Raw genomic sequence first — 26,833 nt, forward strand, 5'->3', positions numbered from 1 at the left:
GTTTTTATCAGATTTTGTTTTGTGGGATGTATACCTGCATAGTACCAAGACACATAGGAGGGGCACATTTTTTTGTTTTTAGGAAACTGTTCGTTTATTTTAAGTTTTATGAATATGTGCGCATTAATTTTTTCTTTGTATGTCTATTTATATATAAATTAGGAGGCTCCGCCCCCTGCTCGCTAACGCTCGCCAACCCCCGAGAATTGCTACGCAATCCTATGTGATTCACGCCGTGAACCATGGCTCGCTGCGCTCGCTCGCCAATGAACACAATGTTCTAGCACAAAGACATAATATATTATCATCAAAGACATAGTATTTTATCATCAAAGACATAGTATTGTACTTATGTAGAAGAATTCTACCAATGTTCTTATTGGCTTTTAAAAAAGTATATTAGCTATTTAGATTGTACATGGTGAAAAAATCAAAACATTAGCTAAATAAGAAACATATTAGCAAAATAAATTATCAAATATTGCTTCACTAATATTCTGCATTTTAAAGCGTGAAAATTCAATGCATAAATAAACGCGAAATATTAAAAAATTCAATGCATTCAATACAAACACTTAAACGTTTTTCAGACGTTTTGGTAGCTCCCAGTTGAAAAATATCAATTCAGCAGCGGCCTTTTAAAGCATTCTCACTTCAATTAATGAATTAATTCCTAATTGAGTTTAAATTAAATATTGTCATGTTTTTAGTGCATGAATCTGAATTGAACAACCTGATAATGCTCACTCTGGTTATTGTTATCTGGTTGCTCACTACGTGCTCTTGCGCGCCGAATCCAGTCAATTAAAAATTAAAACTGTTGCCAGCGCGAGGAAAGAAATATCATCGGTTTTATTGATACATACATTCATACGTACGTATTAGCGTTTTATATAATATAGAAGATGTGTGTATAAAACTTAAAAAAACCGAAAAGTTTTCTAAAAACAAAAAGTGTGCCCTCCTCAGGTCATGCCTATGCAAACCTACTTTCGAGATTAGAAAAGACCTACACGGTTAGTTATTTTTGACCCTGTTGAACCAGAATACTCTCAAATTTGTTGTAATCTAAATATGGTTTCAAAGTTGAACCATTTCATTTTACTTCTTAAATTGTGGTTAAACTTGAACAGAAATATTGTTCGATGAAACACCTTTAAATGCTACAGTTAATTTGTAAAAAATTACGATTCAAAGCATCAATATTATGGTATAAAGTGTATTATTTTTAGTGTTTTGAGCGGGTGTCTTGAAACTTTTTAGGATGAGTATTTTCCACTTAGTCCAGAAGTCTAACATTTAATCAGCAAATACGTTATTTCGGGATTGTACATGGAGAAAAAAATTCTGATGAAATTACCCTTCTGTATAGTAATAACATTTTTAACTACAAACAAAAGACCTAAATGATAAAAAACATAATTTTAGTTAATAAAACTAAAATAATCAGTATTTAAACCAATCATTTGGTAATTTTTTCGTTCATACGTTAACGATTTACAGGAAATTCTGGCTCTCAAAATTATAGTTCTAACTACTACACATTAAGTAAAAAATACAAAACTGAGAAGTAAATTTAACCGAATAAATTAGTTTTATGCTATGCTCCAAAGTATCATGATAGAATTATCAAATTTTACCAAATTTACCAAATTTTATCCCTCATTAAAAAGCCATATTTTATCATTAATTTACCATAACCATTACCAAAGCTTTTCGGTAAAAATTACCGAGCTTTTGGGTGTTCCCATAGAGCCAGAAAATATTGTAAATTTTACCACATTCTTGTAGTTTCAACCATACTTTTTTCTCAGTATATAATTTCATATGCATCAATTATTGCCTTTCTTCTGATTATTATCTTATAAGATTTAATTTTGTAAATTTCATAACATAGTCGAAACAAACTGATGTTAGGTAGATACCTGGCATGTATATTCTGCTTCCCCGAAATGTAAACATGAAAATTAATATGGATAATTGATATTTGAGATGAATTGAAATGGTTACGCAAGCAGACTATAGCAGAGGGGGCCAACTTGCGGCTCGAGAGCCACATGTGGATCTTTGAAGGATTATTTGTGGCTTCAATATTAAACAAGAAAAACTCAACAGACTATAGCATATTGACTTATAAAAATACTTATAGATGTATTTCAATTTTAAATATTAAGATTTGCAAATAATTCCTTAAATTATACCAAGAAACTGAGAAATTTTTTTCTTTTTTACTTTTTAAAGCATTTAAGATATATTTATACACTTATAATGTGCTTCTCATGCATTAAACACAATAAAAAAGTTCAAAACTTTCTTTTGTATTAATAATGTTAAACTGAAAGTTTAATCCAAACATTAAAAAACTGCAAATACGCCTTTTTTAAGATAATTCTTTTTTAATTCAATAAATTCCCTAATTCCAAATAAAAATATTCAATCAATGGAAGAATGTGAGAATATTTTAAACACATAAAGCGATATCACGCCAGATCAAGTAGCCAAATGTCTACTTTTCGCTTACCATCTGTCACACTTCGCTCTAGGGCTAACGACGCCATTTTTCTGTCGCCGTTCCTGATTTTATCCTCCAAAAAGAAACCTTTACGCAGAGTACCAAAATTTTAAAAATAAGATTAGAAAAAAATGTTCAGTTTTCCTCACCGTCACACAGAATGGACGTGACATATTTAATTTATGAGGAAGAGCTCCTCTTTTTTTCCTTTTTGTTTCATAAATTTGGGATTTTCCCCGGAAGGTTGTAAAAAAAGAATTCACCAGGTGTCTGTTGATAGTTCCGAAATTAGAACTCACTGTGTTTCGCACTGTTTATTCGTAATTTCATTAGAAAAAGTTTTAAATTGCTTTGCATCCCTCAACACTATTAATGTTAAACAGTTTCTCTTTAAAATTACTTTTTATGTAAATTGTTTCAACTGATACTATATTTTTTTCATTTGTAATCATAAGCGCTATTTATCTTTTTAAAAAGTTAGTTTATGTTTTAGTTTTGAAAAAAAATGTTTAAAATATATTAATAAATGCTGATGTAAATTAAATTGTAGTTGTTTTTGGCATGATCCTAACGGCACTCACTAAAAAAAGTTTTTTAATTAAGTAAATTTCGAGTTAAATGATTCATAAAGTAAGTTAATTAAAATAAATTTTCTAAGTGAAATTTCTGAAAATATATTTTGTTGTTACAAAGCATATTTGCTTGCTAAAAAAACTTCTTTTATACATATTATTATTATTACCTGTTAATAATAAAATTTAGGTGACTAAAGGAAAAAAAAAAGTCATAATTATAAACATTATCAAAAAACTTTCCTGTTAAAATAGACCATATAAAGATAAAATACCATTACAAAAAATTACATTTTGAGATATTTGTTCATTTAGAAGAAATAACATTAATTCATATCAGCTATGAGTTATTTAAAAATAATATATTTCTCTTTATTGGGTTTTCCCTATTTGTTTTTTAAATATTTTTTGCGTTTTCAAATAATATAATTGCTATTAAATATTTATGTTCATTACTTTAAAGAGTATCAAAATAATGCAGTTATTTTTACTGGGCATTGATGTTGTACAGTAAAAAATTCCAGATTAAGTTACGGTATTAAGTATCGTCACTTTGGATGCGTATTCCATGAAATCCATTTTTACCGTAAAATATTATATCGTAATTTTTATAATAATATTTATTTAATTAGAGTGATTCAATGATTTTACGGTAATTATTATTGTGAAAATTACAATATGTCAGGTTTTTTTTCCCCTAACATGTTCCAGTAAAAATGAATTTTATCGTATTTAAGTACCGGCAACTGTAATTTTTTACGGTGTATCATTATAACTTGGGTAATTAATTATTCATGCTAACTGTTTTGAAAAAAAAATTCTAATTTATGTATAAATACATATTTTATGAAAATCTGTTGAGTAGCATTAAATTGTAAGACAAATTAATGTGTGTTCATGACAATTAAATTATCTGTAGCATGTTATGCTTAGACAATATGTTTGAGAGAGGTGAGGTTTTAATATCCTTGGACAAATTCCTTAAAAATTGTAAATAATCTTTTCCACCCAGTAAAAGGATGAAATACTCTCATATTTTAACTAGATATGCATTTAGATGAGGTTTTAATGTCCTTGGGCAAATTCCTTAAAAATTGTAAATAATCTTTTCCACCCAGTAAAAGGATGAAATACGCTCATATTTTAACTAGATATGCATTTAGATGAGGTTTTAATATCCTTGGGCAAATTCCTCAAAAATTGTAAATAATCTTTTCCACCCAGTAAAAGGATGAAATACGCTCATATTTTAACTAGATATGCATTTAGATGAGGTTTTAATATCCTTGGGCAAATTCCTCAAAAATTGTAAATAATCTTTTCCACCCAGTAAAAGGATGAAATACGCTCATATTTTAACTAGATATGCATTTAGATGAGGTTTTAATATCCTTGGGCAAATTCCTCAAAAATTGTAAATAATCTTTTCCACCCAGTAAAGGGATGAAATACGCTCATATTTTAACTAGCATTTAGACGAGGTTTTAATATCCTTGGGCAAATTCCTTAAAAATTGTAAATAATCTTTTCCACCCAGTAAAAGGATGAAATACGCTCATATTTTAACGAGATATGCATTTAATTTTTGAAATCTATTATAAACATGCTTAGTTTGTATTTTTCACGTACGCCGTAAAAAAATCCAAATTAAATTACCGTTAAAAGTACCGCCACATTTTACCGTCAAATTCATTTTTACCATGTTATGGAACAAAAAAAAACTTATATACCGTAATTTTTACAGTAACAATTACCCTAAAATCTATGTATTTTTCTAATTAATATTACTATAAAAATTAAATATTACTATAAAAATTTTGGTGTAATATATTACGGTAGAAATCTGATTTTGCGGTAAAATTGATTATACAGATGATGCACATAAAGTGATGATACTTTATACCGTAATTCGATCCGGAATTTTTTACAGAGTACAGATTTCAAACAAATGCATTATCTTAAAAAAATAACCATAATTTCAAAGTTTTTATTTATTTCCCTCAATTAAATGAACATAAATTTTTCTTTAAATAAACTAACGTTTAACGGTAGTAACAATAACGATTTTACGAATTGATAAATAAGAATAAGATTTAATTTTAATTAGTTAATTATTTTGTGTAGCTTCAACTAACTCGAAAACATTTGTTTCTGCGTTATTCTCTATACGTATATTAATTTCAATCTTTATATCATAACTTATTTTTCGTAAATTAATTTAATTAAATGGAATTTTCTTGCTTTGTGTGCATTGAATGTTTTTTTTTTCTTCTTACCCGTATAAATAAAGCCATTAATCCACTGCAGAAACAAGTGTGCACTAAACTAAAAAAAATAATATATTTCATTCTTTAGTTTTGGCTCATTATTCGTACAAAATATTTTGGTCAGGGATAATTTTTTACAGTAATCAAGTAATTAATAGGGATGTGTTTTACTATAACTAAATCGCAAAATAAAAGAATTTAGAACAATCTTATGTAACTTAATCATTCAAGTACAGAATCGTGCAATGTTGCTTCTCTGCAAAGATTGCTTTAAGGCGGGAAAACATATTTCACTTAAAATGGCAAACGATTCTCTTCTCAAAATTTATTTCTTTTTTGGCAACACGCCAGATGATTGATTTTTTTATGAATAATTATCTTCTCTTGAATATTTTCCTATCTAATTTAAGCTGTCTTCCTTTTGTACTTGAAGATTAAATAATGCAAAAACATATCTTGTTAGTAGATTAGTTTTCGATGAAGGGGAAAAAAACTTTTGCTTTACAAAATCATTAATAAATTGCTCTATTTCAGCCTTTGGCTTCTTTAAACTAGATTTTTTTTTCCTATAACTTTTTTGGCGTTATTTGTTGTGTGCTAAGAAAATTTAATCAGTTTTTCGTTTTATTTATTTTCTTTTTAAAATGCAAATTGAATTGAATATTAGTACTTTGGTTTTTATAAGTAAACGAAGATTGTTTTTTTAATCAATTGATGATAATATGAGTGGTTTGTTTTTAAAAAGTTTTTTGTAGAGTTGTTGACAGTTCTCATTAACATTGTTTGACATTAAGTTTTTTAAAAAATATGCTTAACACTTATATAATTTTATTAAATGTATTATTCTAACTTTAGATTTGTATATTCTAGTGTAAAAGGGGTTACTGTTAATTTTAACACTTTTAATATTTTTTTTAATTCAAGTGATTATGCATGATTGCATGTGAACCTTTACTCCTGTCATCTTTTAAGCCGAGTGCGTGTAAGTGCATTACATCAGATGAGGGATATATTTGGAAATACATTAAATAGAAAAACAATACTCATTTCTCAAATTATGTTTAAACGTTTCATTGTTGCAAAGACGTTCTTTTTCCTCTCTCGTTGCATGCAAGATTGTAACTGGATTTTTTTTCTTCTTTTTTTGCAGTGTGTGTTTTGTCTTTCAAATTAAACAAAATAAAATTTCATAAAAATAATATTTTCAGGAGTATTTGATGAAAAATATTTTATTTAATGTTGATTTCAGTTCCAATTTAGAAATGAAAAAAGGATAACGATTGATAAAACCTACTCCGATATTTTTAATTTATATAATTATATATATATATATATATATATATGCGGGATTCTGTTTTACTTTGAAAAAGTGTGCCAAAGAATATCTGCTATTTTCAATTTTCATAAAAGTATCTGCTCAGAAGGTTGGGTACCATTTTAGAATTCAAGTCATAAAAAAATATTCTGAGGTATTTTTAGAGTTATAGACTAATCTGTGGAAATTAGGATACTTTTCTCCATTTTAAAATGTAAATTTACTTTTAAAAAAAAGAAAGGTATACCGCAATACTTATTGAGTTAGAAACCAATCTAATGAAAATTGAATGCTTGTCTAGGTTTTAGAATGTAATTTTTTTATTTAAGAAAAAAGTATTTCGATCTGCTTATAGAGTTGGAGATTAATTGCATAAAATTGGGCACTTTTTCTCAATTTTAGAATCTAAGTTTTTGAAAAAAAGCTACTCCGAAGTACTTCCGAAATTTTAAAATTAGAAACTAATTTACGGTGATATTTTTAACAATTGCGGATAGTAGCATTAATTTGCCATATAGCCCATTGACAACTTTTTAAAGCATTTCAAACACCTTTGCTATTTCTCTTATTTTTGGAGCATGTAAAGAATGGGGCAATATAATAATAATGAGTCACATTTTCAAAATCATTCAAGAAACTCTTTTGGAGGGAAAAACTGTTTATATGAAATATAAAAGCGTAATTTTCCTAACACAAGATCCTGACAAGTTGCACTTTTCGAGGTATATTAACGCATTATCTGATAAATCCCCTGTTTGGACACTTATTTTAAGACATCGCATAAGATGTATATGAAAGTTTTGAGGCAATACAATTACAATCCACATTTTCAATTCGTTCAGAGAAGTGTTTTTGAAAAAATACGATAATAATAAGACGTTTATACATATTGAGCTGTTATCTTCTGGAAATTCCGAAAATTCTTAACGTACATATGTGGCTGCAATGCTGAACAATAGTTTGATACAAGATGTCCCCTGAAGAAAAAATTTGTCTCATCACTAGGTTGCTCTAAACTCTTAATATGTTTTAATTGCTGAAATAAAAAACTGTATTTATAACTGCAGGCGACCTCATGGTAGGTATATCGTGGCATTTGTCGATTCAGCAACCAACAGGGTCGACGCACACACGTGACGTCACTCACAAGTATCCAATTAAACCAAATTTAATTCACATGGTTAGGCTTAAACTCTTGACTTCTTCGCTAGTTGCAAGTACACCATTATTTTAAAAAAAATAATAATATAAATATTCATATTCATCATATATTCGACAATTTTTCTATATTAATTATTAAGCTGTTCAAAAAGTTTATTCAATAGGGTGTAGATATTATTGCATCGGTTTCAGCATTAAATATAAGTTTACATTAAGATAAATTTCGTCATATTTAAATACCCATTATAATTTTCTCAATATTTAGTTTCTGGTAAAAAAATCATTTAAAGTCTAAAAAACTTTAGATTGCAGTAACCAATCTAAAAATATTTAAAGGCATTAATTACATACACTCATCGCAATTTAAACTAAAATTAATAACCATTTCATTGGTTTTTATCTTTGTATTGTATTTCCTTTTGGCTAGTTTCCCAAACTGTTATCACGCTTGTCTTATACATATATTCGTTGGTTGGGTGCCAAGAACAAACAGATAACATAACGTTTCTCTGCGCCAAATTTGGCGCAATTAGAAATGGGAATGATGTTTCCCCTAACTGCCAAATGATGATAACTCTTCCTTCTTAATAATCACAAATGAAGATTGAGATACAGCGCAGCAACTAAACTGGGCAATCACCCATTCACAAAATATAACCTTTTGTTATTCACCGTGTCACCTTTTCAGATTTTTTTCCCTTCTTTTCTGGAATTGGCATCGATTTTGTGATTAAAAGAACATTAGGCGGAATTTGAATTTGGAATTCTTTTGTTCTTACTGAAGTGCTTTAATTTCCTTTTCCTTGCGACTTCATTTTCATCTCGCTGTGAGAAAGATATTTTGTATGAGATATTTGGCCATTCCAAGTCGTTGTGGGGGAATCTTTGTAACTATTTTGGGTGCTGTATTTAATGATTTTGGTAACACAAGCTCCGCGCATTATTTAATTCGGGTGATAAATCTCTTGCTGATTAACTTCACTTCATTATCGCCATTTCGGTGAATCAACTTTATGTAAAGCACCGGTGATTTCTGCCAGAAAATGGTTATTTGATGTTTGAATAAATTAATTCCTTTGGGTTCTTTATTTGTCGTTATTTTTGTAATAGTCATTAATTTTTCATCAGGAACTAAAGTTTTGACACTCAACTGATGATTTAAATGATTAAATATATTCATTGATTTGTATCATTCAAATTGCTCATTGATTAGAATTATTAAAACTATTTATTATGAACTGAAGTTTTGGCACACAGTTGAGGATTCAAATACTCATAATTACTTTTTGTTTCAAATCAATCAAATTGTTCACTGTTTCAAATCAATCAAATTGTTCACTTTTTCAAATCAATAAAATTCTACATTGATTTCAATTATAATTATCAATTATTTATTGATTCAAATCATTAAAATTATTAGTTGTTACGAAAAAATAAAAGTACTTGTTAGTTTAAATCATTGAAGTTATTAAATGATTTAAATCATTGAAATTATTAATTGATTTTAAACATTCATTTATTTTAAGCATTCATCGACTTTAATCATATTCATTATCATTATTAATTGATTCGAATCATTAAATTATTTAGTATGGATTAGACTGACACTCAATGGATGCAAATCATTAAATTATTCGATGATTCAAAACATTAAAACGATTCATTGAGCCGAATCATAAATAATTCTTTTCGTCGAATCAAGGAAACTATTCACTGATTAAAATAAAGGGTCGTTAAAAATTTTAGCTTAAGGACGAAATTTAGCTTGAGTAAGTTAAAGATTGGGATTCGGGTTGAGATTTTTTGCACATTCCACTCAAAGGCACCAATTGAAATTTGTAAACTATTTTTTAAATCGGAAGCTAAAATGACTTTTTGTATCCGCTGTCTCTTTGCTTTCTATATGCGAGAGCACAAACGGTACTGGAGTTATTAAAGAGACACACAAATGCACAGATACAAAAACTTTTCCATTTAATATTAAAGATTTATATAATCGATATTAAAGGTATTTAAGATTTATTTGTAAAAAATGTTAGTGCAATTTCAAATTATTCGAATTATTATTTTTAGTTTTCTACAATTATAGTAAATATTGCTATTTATTTCTGTTAAAAAAATTTCTTTTACGTCTCTGAAAATGTTTTTTTTGCTATTTATTAATTTTTATACACTGAGAAAAAATGTATGGTCAAAACTACCAAAATATGGCAAAATTTACTGTTTCTGGCTCTATGGCAGGGCTCGAAGAAAGTCAAAAATTTTACCCGTCCCCGAGGACGGCTTGTCCAACAATGTACCCGTCCTCCTTTGAAACTAGCCCGTAACTTCTAAATAAATAAAAATATAATTTTCTCTTACTTATTACAAACATTTATATAGATTGCACAATGAATTAGTAGTTACTAGGATTGCAAATAATAGTAAAACCTAGTATTTCTTTTATGAAATAATTAATTTCTTTTATGAAATAATTTAAATGACAAAGGTCAAGTTATCTGGAATGTCAATTTATCCGAGGGTGCTTCGTTTTTTAAATGAAACAAATATGACGTTAGACAGTTCCACAATCAAGTCAATGATTTACAGAGGTTTCTGCACAGAAATATGAAAGGGGTTTTCCATTTAGGTGGATGTTCATAATTGCGTTTAACGCTTCTTGTTTAAGACCAGAACGTAATGTGTTTTTTTGTAAGCTCATTGCTGAAAAGCCTCTTTCAATCACTGCAGTACTCCAAGACAGAGTAAACATCAATTCCAAAGAGCGCAGTATGTTGCTGTATTTCTAGATTAGAGGGTCATTTTAGAAGTGAGGCGCTAGACTCTTGTAAGATTACAAAAATTGAAAATGTATCACGAATATTAACGGGAAAATGGCCGTCCGCGCGGACGTCGGATTCGAGAAATTTGCTGTCCGCAAGGAATTTTTGACGGCCGAGGACGGGTGGTTTTTCGAGCCCTGCTCTATGGCTATATCAAAATGCTCGGTAATTTTTACCAAAGCGTGTTGATAATAATGATTTTAGTAAAATTCTCAACTAAATATGGTTTTATATTATGTGTTGCAATTTGGTAAAATTGGGAAATTCATTATGATACCTTAAACCATGGCATAAAAACCATTTATTAGGTTAAATTTACTATTTAATTTACATTTTTTATAAATGTTTGATAATAAAAATTTTAATAGCCAGAATTTACCATAAACCGTTACAACATGAACGGAACGAATAGTTTAAATACCGTATATTTCGCTTTTAATAATTAGAATTATGGTTTTATTAATTAAAACAATTGTTTTATCAAAAACGTCATTATTATAAGGTACGGTAGTTTTACCAGAATTTTTCTTTTCTCCATGTATTTCTTTTCAAAATTTTATTTTCGAAATTCTAATAATTGTCAACTTTCTATCGCAGATGTTTTGTCTAAAGAGGACAAGTGCAGCCGGTCAACGTGTGGACGCTGGCGGGAGTGTGAAGTTAACAGCGAGGGAGATGCCATTTGCACCTGCCACAAATATTGTAAAAAGAGAAAGAAGCCCGTTTGCGGAACAGATGGACGATATTACGTAAACCACTGTGAGCTACATAGAGAAGCCTGTCTCACGGATAGTCCAATTGCCATTGACCACAAGAGGTTGTGCCTGAAAAAGAAAGGTAAAAACACTTTCACGATGGAAAAATATCACTATGAAAACAAAATCTCAAAACAAAACAGAAAAATTTAATTATAAATGTAAGACTTTAGAAACACTGAATTTTTTATTTGATTAGCGCTTTTGTAATTTATCATTTATTTATTTTTTGCTCACACTACGAGAAGCTTCGTAATCTCTCGGAGTATTTGGTACTCTCTTAGAAAAATCTGTTCAACATTGAAACATGATATCAGTACATAAAACCTTAATATCGAGAGAATTCGATGCAACATTAATTTGGCTTTAAAACGTTTGTAATTAATTTGGTGTCATTAATTTGGTGTTTGGCGTAAAATTCACGTTTCCATAAGAATTAAACCGTAATATCGTGTAATTGAATCTATTAAGTACGATGATCTGTCCAAGTTCCACCTTGGAGTTGCAGCATATTGAATATTATATAATGTTTTAGCACGCAACAAAATTTAAAACTCTTTAGCCTATGAATGCCCAGGACACAATTTCTATTAGTTTTTAATACATTAAAATTAGATGCGTATCGACTAGAACAGTTTTAAAAGATAATCTTGTCTGAAATTTCTTAAACTGTATTTGTAAAAAGGTCGAAATATTTTAAACACAATGCAAAATGACAAGAATTGGTCATATTTAAAGAATAATTTCGACAATCAATCGTCATCAATCATCATCATCAAGCACCAATCGTCGAATACAAATGAATTAATTATTAATTCAATAAACTAACTGGTACCACTATAGCACTATTATTCGATTCAAACACCACAACACCCCTTATCGTTCTATTTAAACGTTAAATTAATTCTAAAATTATTCTTTAAAGTAGACACTCAAAAGCAGGTTTCTTGTAAAAGGTTGTCTTAAAAAAAATTTCAAATCGCCACTGGAGATCGAACCCTAGACCTTCAGAATGATAGCTATCAGAGGCAATAACCACTGAGGAGTCGTGATTCAAATAGAGCATTAGACTTTAACTTCATAGAAGCTTATCATGTAAAATATATTTAGTATATATTATAAATGTTGATATATAATCTATACTAAATATATAGTATATATAATATACATTGTATATAATATAAGTGCATAATTATAATAAAAGCTTGAAATAATTTAAGGCTGTTTTTTTAACTAAAATGTTGCACCGATGATCTGTTGGCATATTGCAAGATATTGGTTATTGCTAATTGGTTATTGGCTAATTGGTTATTGCAAGTTGGTATATTTGCTAATTTGGAATGCTTTTGTCACTCCAGTTTCTTAAAGAAAATATAAATTTTCAAATAATTGTTTAATTAATCCCAATTTTTAGAGATTAAAAAAATTTGCTTTTGGAACGGAAAAGTCTTCACAATTACTTCCTCCTTCATTGCTAAAGCTTAACAACATACATAAACGATGGTATTTTAATAGTAATTGAGTGATTCTCACGAAACATGACAGTTCGGACCAAAAAATTTCTTCAAATTTAAAGTCTTCAAAACAATCTAAATTTTTTTGTATACTTTTTAGCTACACTTATTAATATCTTATAGACAGCAGTGTAGTTTATTGGCATTTGCTCGAGAAAAAAAATAAAATAGAAATTCACCAAATCTTGAATGCCAGGAAAATGATATATTACCATAGAAGTTTTAAAAACAGTCATTTTAAGTTAATAGTAAGTAACTCAACTTAAGCCTTTATGTTAGATGGACCATAAATAGCTTAAATTAATTCTTTTTATCCACTGAAGAAAGAAACAAAAAAATTTTTGTTTCTTTCCCAAGCTTATTACAATCATACATAAACTTGGTATTAGGTTAATATTTGCTTTCCCCCTTTACAGTATTAGCAGTTAAAAAGAATTTCTGGTAACACTTCAATGTCCTAGCATTCATAAGCCAGGAAAATAACACCCAGGACAATGACAAATTCGCCATTTTGTAGCATATAAACTAAACTAAACTCAGTGGCGCGACAGCCCATAGAGGGCCAAGGCCTACTGTGTCTATCTCAGTTTTCTTGACCTTGGGCTCTGGGGTGCAGGAGCAGATGTTCCGGCAGATGTTCCGGTCAGGTGGTCAGCCGAACGCGGAACCCCCAGTGTTTAGTTCCCAAGCATGCTTGGTACTCATTTATCGACCCACTGAAGGGATGAAAGGCTGAGTGAACCTTGCCCGGCCCGAGGATCGAACCAGGGACCTGTGGCACGACAGCGCGAAGCGCTACCGCTCAGCCACCGGGCGTCAGCATATAACTTTACTTTAATTTAATATTTTGGCCGAAGACGTTTATATTCTGCAGAAAACAACAGTATTTCTTAAAATAACTCAGATGAATCTATGTAGTTTTTGTTATTAATGATTTCCAGAAGCCAGGAAAATGACAGCATAAAAACCTACTCAGCTTGTAAAATTTTTTGAAATAGATTTTGAACCAGAAAATTGGTTCTTTATTCATACAACAAGACATGTTCATATAGGAGGGTATCTAATCAATCTATTAACATAAGATATTGATTCCTGGCGCTATCTATTTTGGTTATAAATCACTAAATAAAAGTAGTCAGGAAAATGACAGATTTTCATGGGACAAACAAATTATTGACAGAAAAAATTTTTTTAAACGAAGTTTTAGTAAACAATACCCTCTGCGTATATTCTAGAAATGCTTACATAGGATAAGATAAAAAAAATTAGATTTCGAAAAATGTATGGGAAGTTTTGAAGCTAGTTATTATTGGAAATATTGTTTGGGACATGCCAGGAAAATGACATTTTGATATTCAATTAAATTTTTTAAGTATACAAAACAGTCGATGCTAGTGCAAAGTCATTTTAAAATGCTAACAGCAATGCTATTTATTAATTTTTTTAGAAAAAATGTTCTTTTAGTAGTATAGTATTAGATCTTGGAGCAAGGGACAGTGAATGTCATGTTTCGTGAGAATCACCCAATTGGGTATAATATAGCCTACGTCACAGGTTGTGTTGTTCCTACTAAATTTAACCCATGAACGGCATTTTCTGCGAGCCTAACTTCAAGCCACAAATAAACAAACGAAGTGTTCGATCGTTTAAATAGCTTCTCGCCAGATTTTATTGCATTATAAAGAAAAGTTATTGAAACTAAATACAACTAAATAAACAACAACAACTAAAACAAATAACAACAACTACTAATAACAATAACTAAATAAACAACAACTAAATTCCATTCGTATAGCATTGCGTCATATGTTGTTCCTACTAAATCGAAGTAGTTGTGTTTTTTTCATATTATACCCAATTGTGAGTACGTGCGTTTAAAAAAAATTACTTATTTTCTTTGCAATCGCCGACTATCTGACATTAACACGGGTACAGTTACATTAGACTAAACCACGGCTGTTGTGAAATTACTTCAAACTTAAATGATTGTCTTTTTAATTAAACGGTTTGAAGTGGAGGTCTTTGCAATGTTTTGATGAAATTTTTATTTACTATATATAAAAGAGTATAAGTAACTAATATGCAATCTTTTGGCGCATTTTACTGTTCATACAGTATTCACAGCTTCGAAAGAAATCAAATTTTTGTGAAATTATATACCAAAGGGATAGGTAAATATGTAAGTTTAACTAATTCTTTAGCTTTTCTTTCAGTTTTTCCTGTAGAACTTGTATTTTTTTTCCTGAAAAATGACTTTTTCTCGTTAAACCGAGATTTTTATAAATAGTTTTTTTAAAATGCTTAATTCTGATCTTTCAACTACCCTTGATAATTTCATCACACCTAACGTTTAAATCACACCTAACATTCCTCGGCCTTTATTGTAAAGGAGAGTGCTATTTACATCAAATTAAGGTAATGAAATTCTCTTCATGTTACATGCCTGTGCAGTTCTGAATAGGAACTTAGCAGATAGAAATAATATTTCGAGTTTTGGATCACCACATGTTTACCTCCAAAATATCCTAAAACTCTCAGCAAACTATTTTCACCTGCTCACTCACTCATTAAAGTATGCAATTATGGTTCAAGTTAAACTTCAAGCGGAACAACCACCAAAACTTTGTCAACTAATATTTCAAAACCATAGAAATATAGCCTTATATTGTTAAGAGAAATTAGCATTATATTAAAAGGAGAGTTTAACTAGTGCCAGCAAAGTTAATTTCCATCGTTGATGAAATTCAGTAGTTTTAAAATGTCTTTCAGCAGACATTAGTGATATAATCCCAGAAACGAGAATGCAATATATAAATTCCAATGTATTATTTTATTTTGTTAAATTTATCTTGCCATTTAGGCTCAGAAATACTTTTTTTTCTACAAAAATGTTTTTCTTTTTTGAAAAAAGATTAAGAAATATGGCTAAAAAAATTATTAATTAAAAGACACGATACATTAGCTGTTTATAATATAAAACATTCAATATTATTTAAAGCTATGTAATTTGAATAAAGCTTGTCTAGCTCTTTTAATTAAAATATAATGTTATTTTCAGTTTTTACAGAAGAAAATTATATACAATGAAATGTATTTTTTAATATTCTTATTTATATTAATTAATTTTGAATTATATTTTTACCATGGCATCCATTTTTACCGTAAATTATTATACCTTAATTACTACAGTAGCATTTATTTAACTAGAGTGATTCAGAAGTTTTACGGTAAGTATTACTGTGAAAATTATATCAGATTTTTGTACCGGTAAAAATGGATGTTTTGGTGAAAAGTATCGGCCTCCCTAAGTGCCAGTACTTTTTACCGTATTTTGATCCGGAATCTTTTACAGTGTACTGTTCAACATGAGAAACAAATTTAATAAACTAATTTTAGACCATATTAACACCACTTGTGTTTTTATGGGTTTCAAAGTTAATTGATCAGAATTAACGACCGTTTCTGTAATTTATCGTTGAAATATTAATTTGCAACCTCTTTTTAACATAGCTTAAATGTACGAGGACGAATTAAGTGAAAATGAGCCAATGTGGAAGTATGACAAGTGGAGAACTTTTATTTAAAAGTTCCATTCAGCTTTTAGACATTTATCCCATTGACTAACGAATCGCGCATTACCCTTCTCACGAAATTTTTTAGAGGTTACAGCTTGGAAATGCCTGTAACTGGCTCCTTCACGTCATCACCTGACGTGAATTTGGGTTCCCTCGAGCTATACTTTCAATTCCCCGAAAATGTGGAAATTGCAAGTTGACAGGTCAGGCGTGTATGGTGGGTGTTGCAACGTATCTTACTCCCTTGCCTTTCTTGTTTAATCAACTCATTAAACTGTGCAATTGTATTGGGTTGATTGCACGGTGGCTATGATCATCTTTTTCGAACAGATTTTCCAACCTTTTTTTAAATCGTTTGCTCCAACGCTTTAAAATGGCCAATGGAATGCTATTTTCACCATACACGGCAGCCATACGGCTACTAATAACGTATTGGGTAACATATTCATCTTTTGGAGAGTCCGTTGTGTCACGCAACAATGCTTAATCTAATATATGAGACCATTAAAGAACTTTTATTCTTATAGCTATGTGCCAATTCAGTAATTGTGAGATGGTTGTGAGCTACGTGCATGCGTCGCAAATAATGGAACGAACTACTCGTCTCACTTTTATTGGACTCGCCCTTGTATTTAAATTTATTATATAAAATGATTATCAGTGTGCTTATGCTAATTATAGAATTCTATTAAAATGTATGAAAATCGACATCAAAAAGATTAGTATCAGTCGTATTAAAATGTTACTGTCTTCGCCAGTTTCTAGTTTTCGGTATTGTGTTATACACCTACGCTGCTGATTAACTATTGTGTTTAAAAAATAAAAAATTATAAGATTTAATTTTTTTAATAGTTTAGAAAGCAGTATAATTGAGCATTATACGAGTATACGACTTAAAATCACGCTGTTAATTATTCAAGTCAAGTTATTCTTGTCATTATGATTGCAAAATATTTATTAAAAACTTTCCGCTAAAAAAGAAAAACTGTCAACTTTTTTTGCGAAAATATTTAAGAGTTTAAGAACTGAAATTTACTAAATACCATTTATGGAAAACTGTTTTTATTCATTTAAAAAAATTTAAATTTTTCATCAATACACTAAAAAATTTCAAAAACGATTTTTTTAATCTTCATGTTTTTTCAATGCTTAAAATTTTAATTAACCTAAAATGTTTAAAAGTTTTTATTTATAAAAAACACGTTTCTTTTCCAAATTTCCAATTAAGTGTTAGAAAAATTAAAAAAAGAACTTATAAGCAATTTTTCTTGTTTTCCAACAAAGTCAAGATAAAAATATATTGAAATAAAAGCCTTCACGTAAACTTAAGAAGGGGATTAATTTTTTTCGTAATAAATCACAACCTTAAAAAAAATATGTTATTTATTATTCATGATACAAATTTTTACCCTTTTCGTATTTTTTCATATTTTAAGTTCTTCTCCATGTTTAACAACCTTTAATAAGTTAAATATTTTCTTTTTATCAATTATTCAACCTAAAACAATAAAAATGGTGAAGATTTTCCATCAACATAATTACGTTTTTTCAAACTTTCTAGGAAAATGTAATAGTGTCGTACAAGTATAAATTAAGACTTTAACCTTCTGAAAGAAAATCAGATCTTTGTTTTGGTAGGATATTCATTTCAATCTTCGTTTACTGTCTTTTTTAATGAACATTTTATTATTGATGATGAAAACTTTTTTTAATCTCATTAAAAAAATCAAGCTAAGTAACGGTTCTAATATTTCTTCCAATTTACTCTAATTTAAGCATTAATTTCTTCCTAACTATATCTTTAATTATGGTTGAAACTTATGTTATTTAGTTTTTAGAGACTTTTTGCTGAAAATTAGTTTTACGTCAAATTAATATATTAATTTTTTTTGATGTAATAAAATCTCAACAAGTATTTAGGTGCGATTAGTGTGCCGCTGTCGAAAATTCTAGATCAAATTATGGTATTTTTACCATAAAATCCATTTTTATCGTTCAATTTTCCGGAACAAAGAATTTGATATACTGTAATTTTACAGTAATATTTACTTTAAAATTCACTGTAATTAAATTTTTCTGTGAAAATTACGGTACAAAAGTTTGAAATAGAAATGAATATTATGGTAAAATGGATTTTAAGAATGCTGTATTCAGGGTGCCAGTACTTTTTACAGTAATTTGTTCGAATTTTTTTAAAAATATAATTTGTTTAAAATTCAAAGTATAATATTAAGAATACATTTCATGCATTCTATTTAAATTTTGTTTCATTTGCTTACATTCGTATTTAACAAAAAAAAGATCTTTCCATATTAAATAAAACTAGAATTTTTCCCTAACTATCTTAAAAAAAATTATTGCTTAAAGCTTTTGAACACTTGTTAACAAACCCCAAAAATAATGGAATTTATTGAAGTAAAAATAAGTTTAGAATATTATTAACATACTAGTACGCTCGCTACTAACTTAATCACATTGCAAATGCGCAAAATTCTAAGAATTCAAAACAATCATTCAAATCCATATAATTTTTTTTTTAAAAAAATTACATCTTTTTAATAAGTACTAAGTCATTAAAATAAATTTGAATTCAAATAAATGACATGCAATTCGTTAAACCTATTAGAAATGTGCTATAGTATAATTCGTGATCTAAATCAAAAATCGTCAAATAAATTCGTAATATATAAATTCGTGAAAAAAAAGCGCTTTCGACAAAATACTAAAATAGAGATCTATCGACAAAGACTACTCACTTCTGCTTAGCTATGAGATTGCCGCAGCTGATGCTCTCTGGTTATTTCAGTTTCCAATTTTAAAAGCGCTATATGTTGAGCCACCTCAGTTAGATTTGGCATGTGACATTTTTAGCGGCAATCATGGGTCGATTCGCCGTGTAAGAGAAATAGTAACGTAAACAAAACAAAGCAAACGTTGCCACCGGCGGAAAAAAAATACAGCCAAAATTTGGGAGCCTCGTAAGAGAATTATATATATATGCATAGTTTCATCCATAAATATATTCATAGTTTCATCATAGCTGGACTCATATTTTCATCTATAGATTCATCCATCGTTTCATTCATAATTTCATTTATACAAATGTATTCACAGCTTCATCTATCCATAGCCGTGATCTATCCATAGTTTGATTAATCGATATACCTTTAGTTTTAACTATAGATATCATTATTTTTAAAGAGATAAAAAATATAAAATATAAGTAGGTTGCCACTTATATCTAATTTCGTCTTATGTAAGTATTGGCCGCAGAAAAACATCCAATACTTCTCAGTCGTTAGTAAAGTATAAATGATAATGACGATAAATCAATAAAATGCAAAGCTTGAAAAGAGAACTATTTCTAAAACTATTTATATTATGCAGGACATTGAAACCGAAATACTTAACCAGACAAAAAAAAGCTATAAATAAGAACTTTTCTCGTATAAAACACTTACAAGAAAATTCTATTTGTCTGAGTTTTTTGCTAAGTAAATTCTTCTTCAGTTAGTTACAGCTGGTAGATTGTCTGTAAGCACGAAATTCTATACCTAGATCGCAGTTCGTGACTGGCTGAATAGATTTTCATGACGTCATATCGAACTATAGCAAAAAAAGAACATTTTTTCTCAAAGTGAACGATGGATTTACCCTAAAGATACATAAAATAAATACTCCATCGATAAAGTATTGTCTTTTTTATTATCAAAAATTTCGGTAACCAATTCGCATACAGAGCAGAATATATTCCACATTTATCGAATATTTATGTAAATGTTAAGCATTTTTCAAGATTTATGCCAGAAAAAACTCTTACGATTACTACTCATGATTTAAGTTTATTGATTTTTGTTAGAAGTAATAATAAAGTTTTATTTATTAATGGAAGTTGTAGTTAAGGTTCTTTAAATTGAGAAAATATATTTGTCTGTGTTTTTCTCTTAAATCCAAAACTTATTAAGCCTTAAATTTGGACTGCGTCTTTAGTCTCAAATCCAGAAAACCGTTAAAAACCTTTTAATTAGCTCGTTCGGGAGAAATATGTAAAAACGAATATTTTGCATGGATTAGAATTAAGTACTGCTACAATTCAAACTGCAGACGAAAAAATTTTATCAATAATTTAAATTATAACATTAGTCATTTTTGGTAGCTTACAGCTCTATTAAGTCAAAAATTAAATTTATCGGTAGTTCTTTAATTATCTGTTTCTTTTACGCAAAGTAAGCAAAAATAAAATGTTCGTGATGGAAATTTGAAACAGACGCCCAATGAGAATGCGCGAAATAATGTTAAAAAATGATAAAATTAAATGCCGAATAGGCAATCTTTTGGTAAAGTTTTGGAATACTTTTATGCTTTAGCATTTCTGGAGATAAAAACAGAAATTGGGTACTTGCACTTCCAGAAGATCACAGATACCCACACATATGACCTATGTGGTCAGTGACAGCTGATCGCCTATAAACAAAATGGCTAATTTTCTTCGCATAAGTTAAAATATTAATTAACGTGAAGTTAATTAAATACAGCTCCGCATCAGACATCAAATTTGTTGAAATATAATTCTTTCTCGTCTCTGTCTTTTATTTAACTTAGATTTATTATTTATTTATGTGTTTTATTATAATCGTGCTATATTTTTATTTTGTGTGCCTGGCAACTTCGATCCATAATTAGTTTGTTTATGTTCTACACGTCTTCGTGCCAGTCTTTGTGTTAAGTAAGAAATATGTAGTGAAAGAATTGAAATCTTTGTAAAAGAATATAAAATGTGTCACTTAAGAGAATTGATACTTGGCGAGTTTGGCTTACTCGAAATGGAATGGAAAGAACAGTTGCGAACGTAAACATATGCCACGCTTCAACAACCAGTCAGGAATGAGATACCCTCACTACGTCACTTGCAGGTTTCTCATTGGATATGTGTGATTTTAAAAACTCAAAACTTCTGTCTTCACTTTCTGATTTAAAAACAGTGGTAGAGCACAATGATACAGCTGTACCTATCTCCTCGCATTTCACGATAGACTCTGGTTGCATCTATCGTATTCCGGAATCGAGCCGAAAATCTCTGAAATGTCTGCCGATTGAAATGAACAAACTTAAAATTGTATTTTTTTTTTCTTCAAAAAGTTTTGGTTCCTTTACTCCTTTGGTTTCCTCGCTATTTTCTGCGCTGATGGCGAGGAAACTATCACGTTACTAGAAGGCCGATGAAGTTAGTAGTACACTGTTTTATTTGTTGATCAGTACCGCAATGCTTAAATTTACGATGCTAATCAAGTATTTTATCTAGTTTTAGAATAATCAACAGCAAAACCTTTTCCCTTCGTGATTTTTTTCTCCATTTTTGATTAAATAATGATAAAACCTAATTAATATTCTAGATTTGCGCAGTTTGATGTAAATAAGGACCGGCATCTAATAGCCAAATAAATGTAAGGCTTCTTATCCATTTTACTAGATTTATGACTCTTTGAAATCTCAGTGCTGTTCAGCAATTTTATGAAGAAAAAAAATTCAATCATTTAATCAGGATTTTAATAAAATCAAAATTTAGTGATCCTTCACCTTGTTTAATACTTTAAGCATATGTAGTAACAAATCTCATATGACTCAAACTTGTTACTTTAAAAAGTTTAATGATGTCATTTTCGCAAAAAACGATTCATATTAAGATTTCAGTAATTCAGAGTTATCGAAATGGTGATTTATCATATGAAGGCCATGTGCTAATTTACTTTCGTAAAAAAATTTCAAGCTACTCGCAAGTTGTATTTTTTTCTCGAAATTCTTAAAATTCCTTATAATTATTATAATTATCATTTTATTAAAAAATATTGAACCCAATTACCAAATTTTAATGAAATATTGAATAAGTTTAAATAAAATGTGGAATTTTCATAATAGAGAGACATTTTTTAAGTTTTTTTCCTTTTTGTTATAAAAATTTCCTGACTTTTAAATTTTTACGTATTTAAATCTATATGATGATTGTTTTGAATTAACAGTTCAATAAGTAAAAAATATCTGACAGGGGATAATTCACAAATTTAAATACATAATCGGATTTTATGTTAAGGTAATATAGAAGGTGTTAAGGTAATATAGAAAATAGAGATTTTTAATATTAAAGAAGAATCAACAGTTATAATTGATTTTTTTTCAGTTACTTTCCTTCGTTTTTTCTTTCATTTCTATCACATTATTTTATTATTTGATTATCTTTTACTTATTGCCTCATATAACGGCTATAACCGTCCAATTTTAGGTGATCTGGGGGCAAGAGATGGCTATCACTGTATATTTGAATTAATAAAAAAAGGAATCTCAGTAGTACAAAATTAACTTGTGCATTCATTTGTTAGCAATTTATTTCAATACAACAAGTGATTTTTTAGAAACTTTATAGTGATAAAACTTCGATATAACGATAAATTTCTTCGCCATATATTTGTAATTAAACTATATGTTAAGCTGTTTGCCAGTTGCATATTATTTACGTGTTGAACTGTAAAAAAAGAATCATGTATTTGAAAAAAAAGAATATCTGATTAAAAAAGATTTAAAAATAAAGAATAGTCGAAACAACCTGAAAATTTTAAAATTTACCATGTTTCTGGCTTCACCAAAAAGCTCGGTAATTTTTACCGAAGCATTTTGTATTGTGATATTTTATTATTTTTTTTACTAAATGTGTGATAATGAAAACTAAAATTTTGAAAACCAGAATTTCCTGCGAAATATCACCATATGAATGATTTAAATATTGTATATTTTGGTTTTATTAACCTAGATTATTTTTTTTAACAGAAACGTCATTAGCATAAAGTACGGCAATTTTATCAGGAATTTTTCCACATTTAATTTGAAGATTGTTCTCTGCCTCATTATTAAAAGTGTGCAGGTTTATTAAGTTTTCAAACATTGATTTCTTATTATTTAATTTTTTTATTTGTTCTTAATTTTTCAACAAATATGCTTTTACTTTCATTGAAGTTCATAAGCAAATAATTTCCAAATAAAAGATGATTTTTTAGAATTAATGGGCAATCATTCTTTAAAATATTAATCATAAACAAAGTTCCCTTTAGGAAATATGACGCCACGTAGCAGACCTATCAAGATATTTGAATTTTCTCTTTTTCTTACTTTCAGTTGGAAAAGTAACCATTCCAACCAACCTTGCTACCAATTCCCTATGAAAGACTCGATATAAAACTACAAGACAAGCAAAAGTTTGTAGCTTTTGCTGATGCTACTTATTGAATAACTGTTGCCAATTTCCAATCCCTCCTAAAGGCAAACTTCATTTATGTTTCCAATAAATGTTTGTAATGAATAATTAAAGCTTGAGCCGGTCTTCTCAAAATGACTGTTTTAACACAATGAGGCCGAAAAACTTTAGATATATTATCTCCAAAAATGCCATTACCAGTTTTATCGAGCTCACAGAAAATACTTCTAAATGAGGTTTCAGTATTTGTTACATTTTTATTTAGATTAATATATAAAACCCTTTATTTAAGATAACAAACTTGGATGATCATAATAGTGTAAGAATGACTTCAGCCATTTACTTTCCTTTTATAAAAGTTATGTGCCTTAGAATGTGAGTTTTATTCATATGTTTATATTCTTTTCTTTAGCGTTGGATACAACGACAACGACAGTCGAAATGGCTGCCGAAGAATTTTCTACCAGCACACCGCTAACTACCATGCCATCAATAACAGACTTCAAAAAAGATGACGCCATGGTATGGACCAATCCACCACAGCTTGAACCTCGGACAGTGAACTCCATTCTGCCCCTAACCACAATGTCACCCATAACCACCATGATAAACCATGGGGAAACAGACTCAGAAGTCCCTCCACAGAGAGAATGCAGTCAACAGGAATATGATTTCATGAAAGAAAATCTACTGTTGTTCAATAACAATAGGTTAACAGATTCTAAAAAGCCTGGTATGTTGAAAGCATAAGGATAATTTGTTGTTTTTTGTGTTACTAATTGGAATTTTAAAGACATAAATAATTCTTATAATATCTTAGCCAATATTTCTCATAATCAAAGCTCTAACAATAAAGCATTGTTCAAATTCGATAAATATTATTCATTTCAGTCGTAAAACTATTTGTTATTTTTCTGTAGCAAATAGTGATAAATTTAAAAGAAATTTTGATACCGTTTCAAAGTAATATTACATTATTCTTATGTATATATTATAAGGAGAATGTATCACAAATTATTATAGAAGTATTAGTATTACGGAACTTTAGTTTTATAAAACGCATTGTGTCTGCTTATATCAAATACTTATAGCGAAATTGTGCTAAAATTGTGTTACTAAAATTATACCGAGTTTTTAGGAAGACTATAGTCAAAATGAAACTAAGACAAATATAGAAAAAACGAACATTGCAGGAAATATAAGAACAATTTTTTAACAGCTGTTGTTTACTCTGATCTCTCGCCGCACTAGTCTAGTTCCTGCCAGACAGTATTCTGCAAGGTACAATCAACTGTATTGACAGCACGCATGATCCTTTCAAGCAACGCTTTAGTAGAAAAAGTCGCGGATATAAAGTGCTGTCAATATCATGATACCGTATTGAAAGGAGTCTCGTAACAACTGAACTATCATATCATATCATACTATACTATCATATATATTATTATACCACATGACTGACCAACATAAAGCACCTATAAGGTCGGTAAGGGGCTCATACATAAAACACCTATTATTGTTATAAGAGTTCACACAAAAAACTTCTGTAAGGACTCTAAATGTATGGACTGTATTTCAATACTTAGTGCAAGGTTTATTTTTTGCTATATTTTTCTTAGTTTTTTACTATATCTCTGAAACTGCAGAGGGCATTATGAACAACTCAGGGCTGTTAGCACAAATAGGCGGAAATATGGCAATAAATGGTCCTGCTGGATTTAATAAACATTTATAATTACATTTCTAAGTATTTTTGCTGGATTGATGCTTCTATTAAGTTAACTAAAAATTAATGATTTTGATTTTATTAAAAGTTAAATTTAAGTATCAAAAGGTTCATAATAATGGATATTCGATGAACGAGAGTTGGTATTGTGCATTTTGAGTTTTTTGAGAGAAGTCAAACCATTGGTTTCGAAGTATATTCACCACAGCGTCAGAAACAGCCGACATTAAGCAACAAGAAAGAAGTGATTTTCAAGACAATACCTGGCCTTATATGTCGAAAAGAGCCACGAAAGAAGTTAATACACTTGACTGGGAAGTTCTCTCTCATCCTCTTTACTCCTGAACATCTCACTATATCTGATTATCATTTGTTTTTGGCAACAGATAAAATTTGGGTGAACAACGGTTTTAATGTTGAAGAGTTTATTTACTTTTATCTCGTTTGGAAAATGGAATTGAAGCTGGTGGAGTTTGTTCTACTGAATAAAATACCATGTCTTTGAAAGCAAAGGGTCTTCGTATAGGAACTAATTACAAGTGAAGTTTTACTAACTAATTAAGTTATGGAAAAGCAACTTTATAATGCTCAAAGGAATTGTTGCAAATTGCACGTAAAAGCTGTTCGCAATACATTTGTCATCAAAAACCGAATTCACAGAAAACTTGGTAAATTGATACCATATGCCTACTGATGATGGTCTCGGATTTCTATTCTTAATTCAAAAAATCAGTCTTAACACTAGGTTTACGGACGTTTCTTATATACCTATCTCTACGAACAAGCGTCAATTTGACGCATGAACGAATACATATAACAGCACTTTAAGTGCTGTTATATGTATTCGTTCTAAGCGACATCAAAAGCAATCTAACTATATGCTATAAGAAAAAAAAATTAAAATATAAGATATATATTCATGAAATATTCTAGTATTTTATTTTCCAATACTCGAACTAAGCAACTGAAACCTTCAAAATCTGACACTCTAACATCAATTGACATTCTGCGCTTGTTCTTTCTATCATTGCTTATCGGCAACAATTGTTTATCGAATGTTTCATTTGCGATAATAATATCGGATAACGGATCGCAGTATTGTCAGTACATTCCTATTTATTATTGATGTGATATTTGCATGTTTACTCAAAATTTTGTCTAAATTACGATCGCGTCAAATCGACGCATATCCGTAGAGATAGGTATACCACAAAGAGAATTTCAATATTTCAACGCTTTTGAAGAAAATAGACTTCAATATATATTTACTTCGATCAATGGATGAAAGTCATTACAAGAGATTAAAAACAATTTAAACGGGTTTTGTAATTTTCCTTGTAAAATTCGAAATGCGTCAAAATGACGCATCCC

The 26,833-nt window shown here is 29.2% G+C and overlaps 1 protein-coding gene across 2 annotated transcripts in view; it reads left to right on the forward strand.

Moving 5' to 3' along the window:
* The window catches only part of LOC107441591 (follistatin-related protein 5), a 432,229-nt gene that overhangs the window by 358,258 nt on the left and 47,138 nt on the right, over positions 1 to 26,833 (forward strand). For both annotated transcript variants that reach the window (XM_021147212.4, XM_021147214.4), the window contains exons 4-5: positions 11,247 to 11,486; positions 24,149 to 24,469. In XM_021147212.4, the coding sequence (XP_021002871.1) occupies positions 11,247 to 11,486; positions 24,149 to 24,469 (561 nt within the window). The remainder of the gene's footprint in view (positions 1 to 11,246; positions 11,487 to 24,148; positions 24,470 to 26,833) is intronic.

The sequence above is a fragment of the Parasteatoda tepidariorum genome, chromosome 1 (assembly GCF_982258835.1).
Source record: "Parasteatoda tepidariorum strain Cologne lab strain chromosome 1, Ptep-v5.0, whole genome shotgun sequence".
Classification (NCBI taxonomy): domain Eukaryota; kingdom Metazoa; phylum Arthropoda; class Arachnida; order Araneae; family Theridiidae; genus Parasteatoda; species Parasteatoda tepidariorum.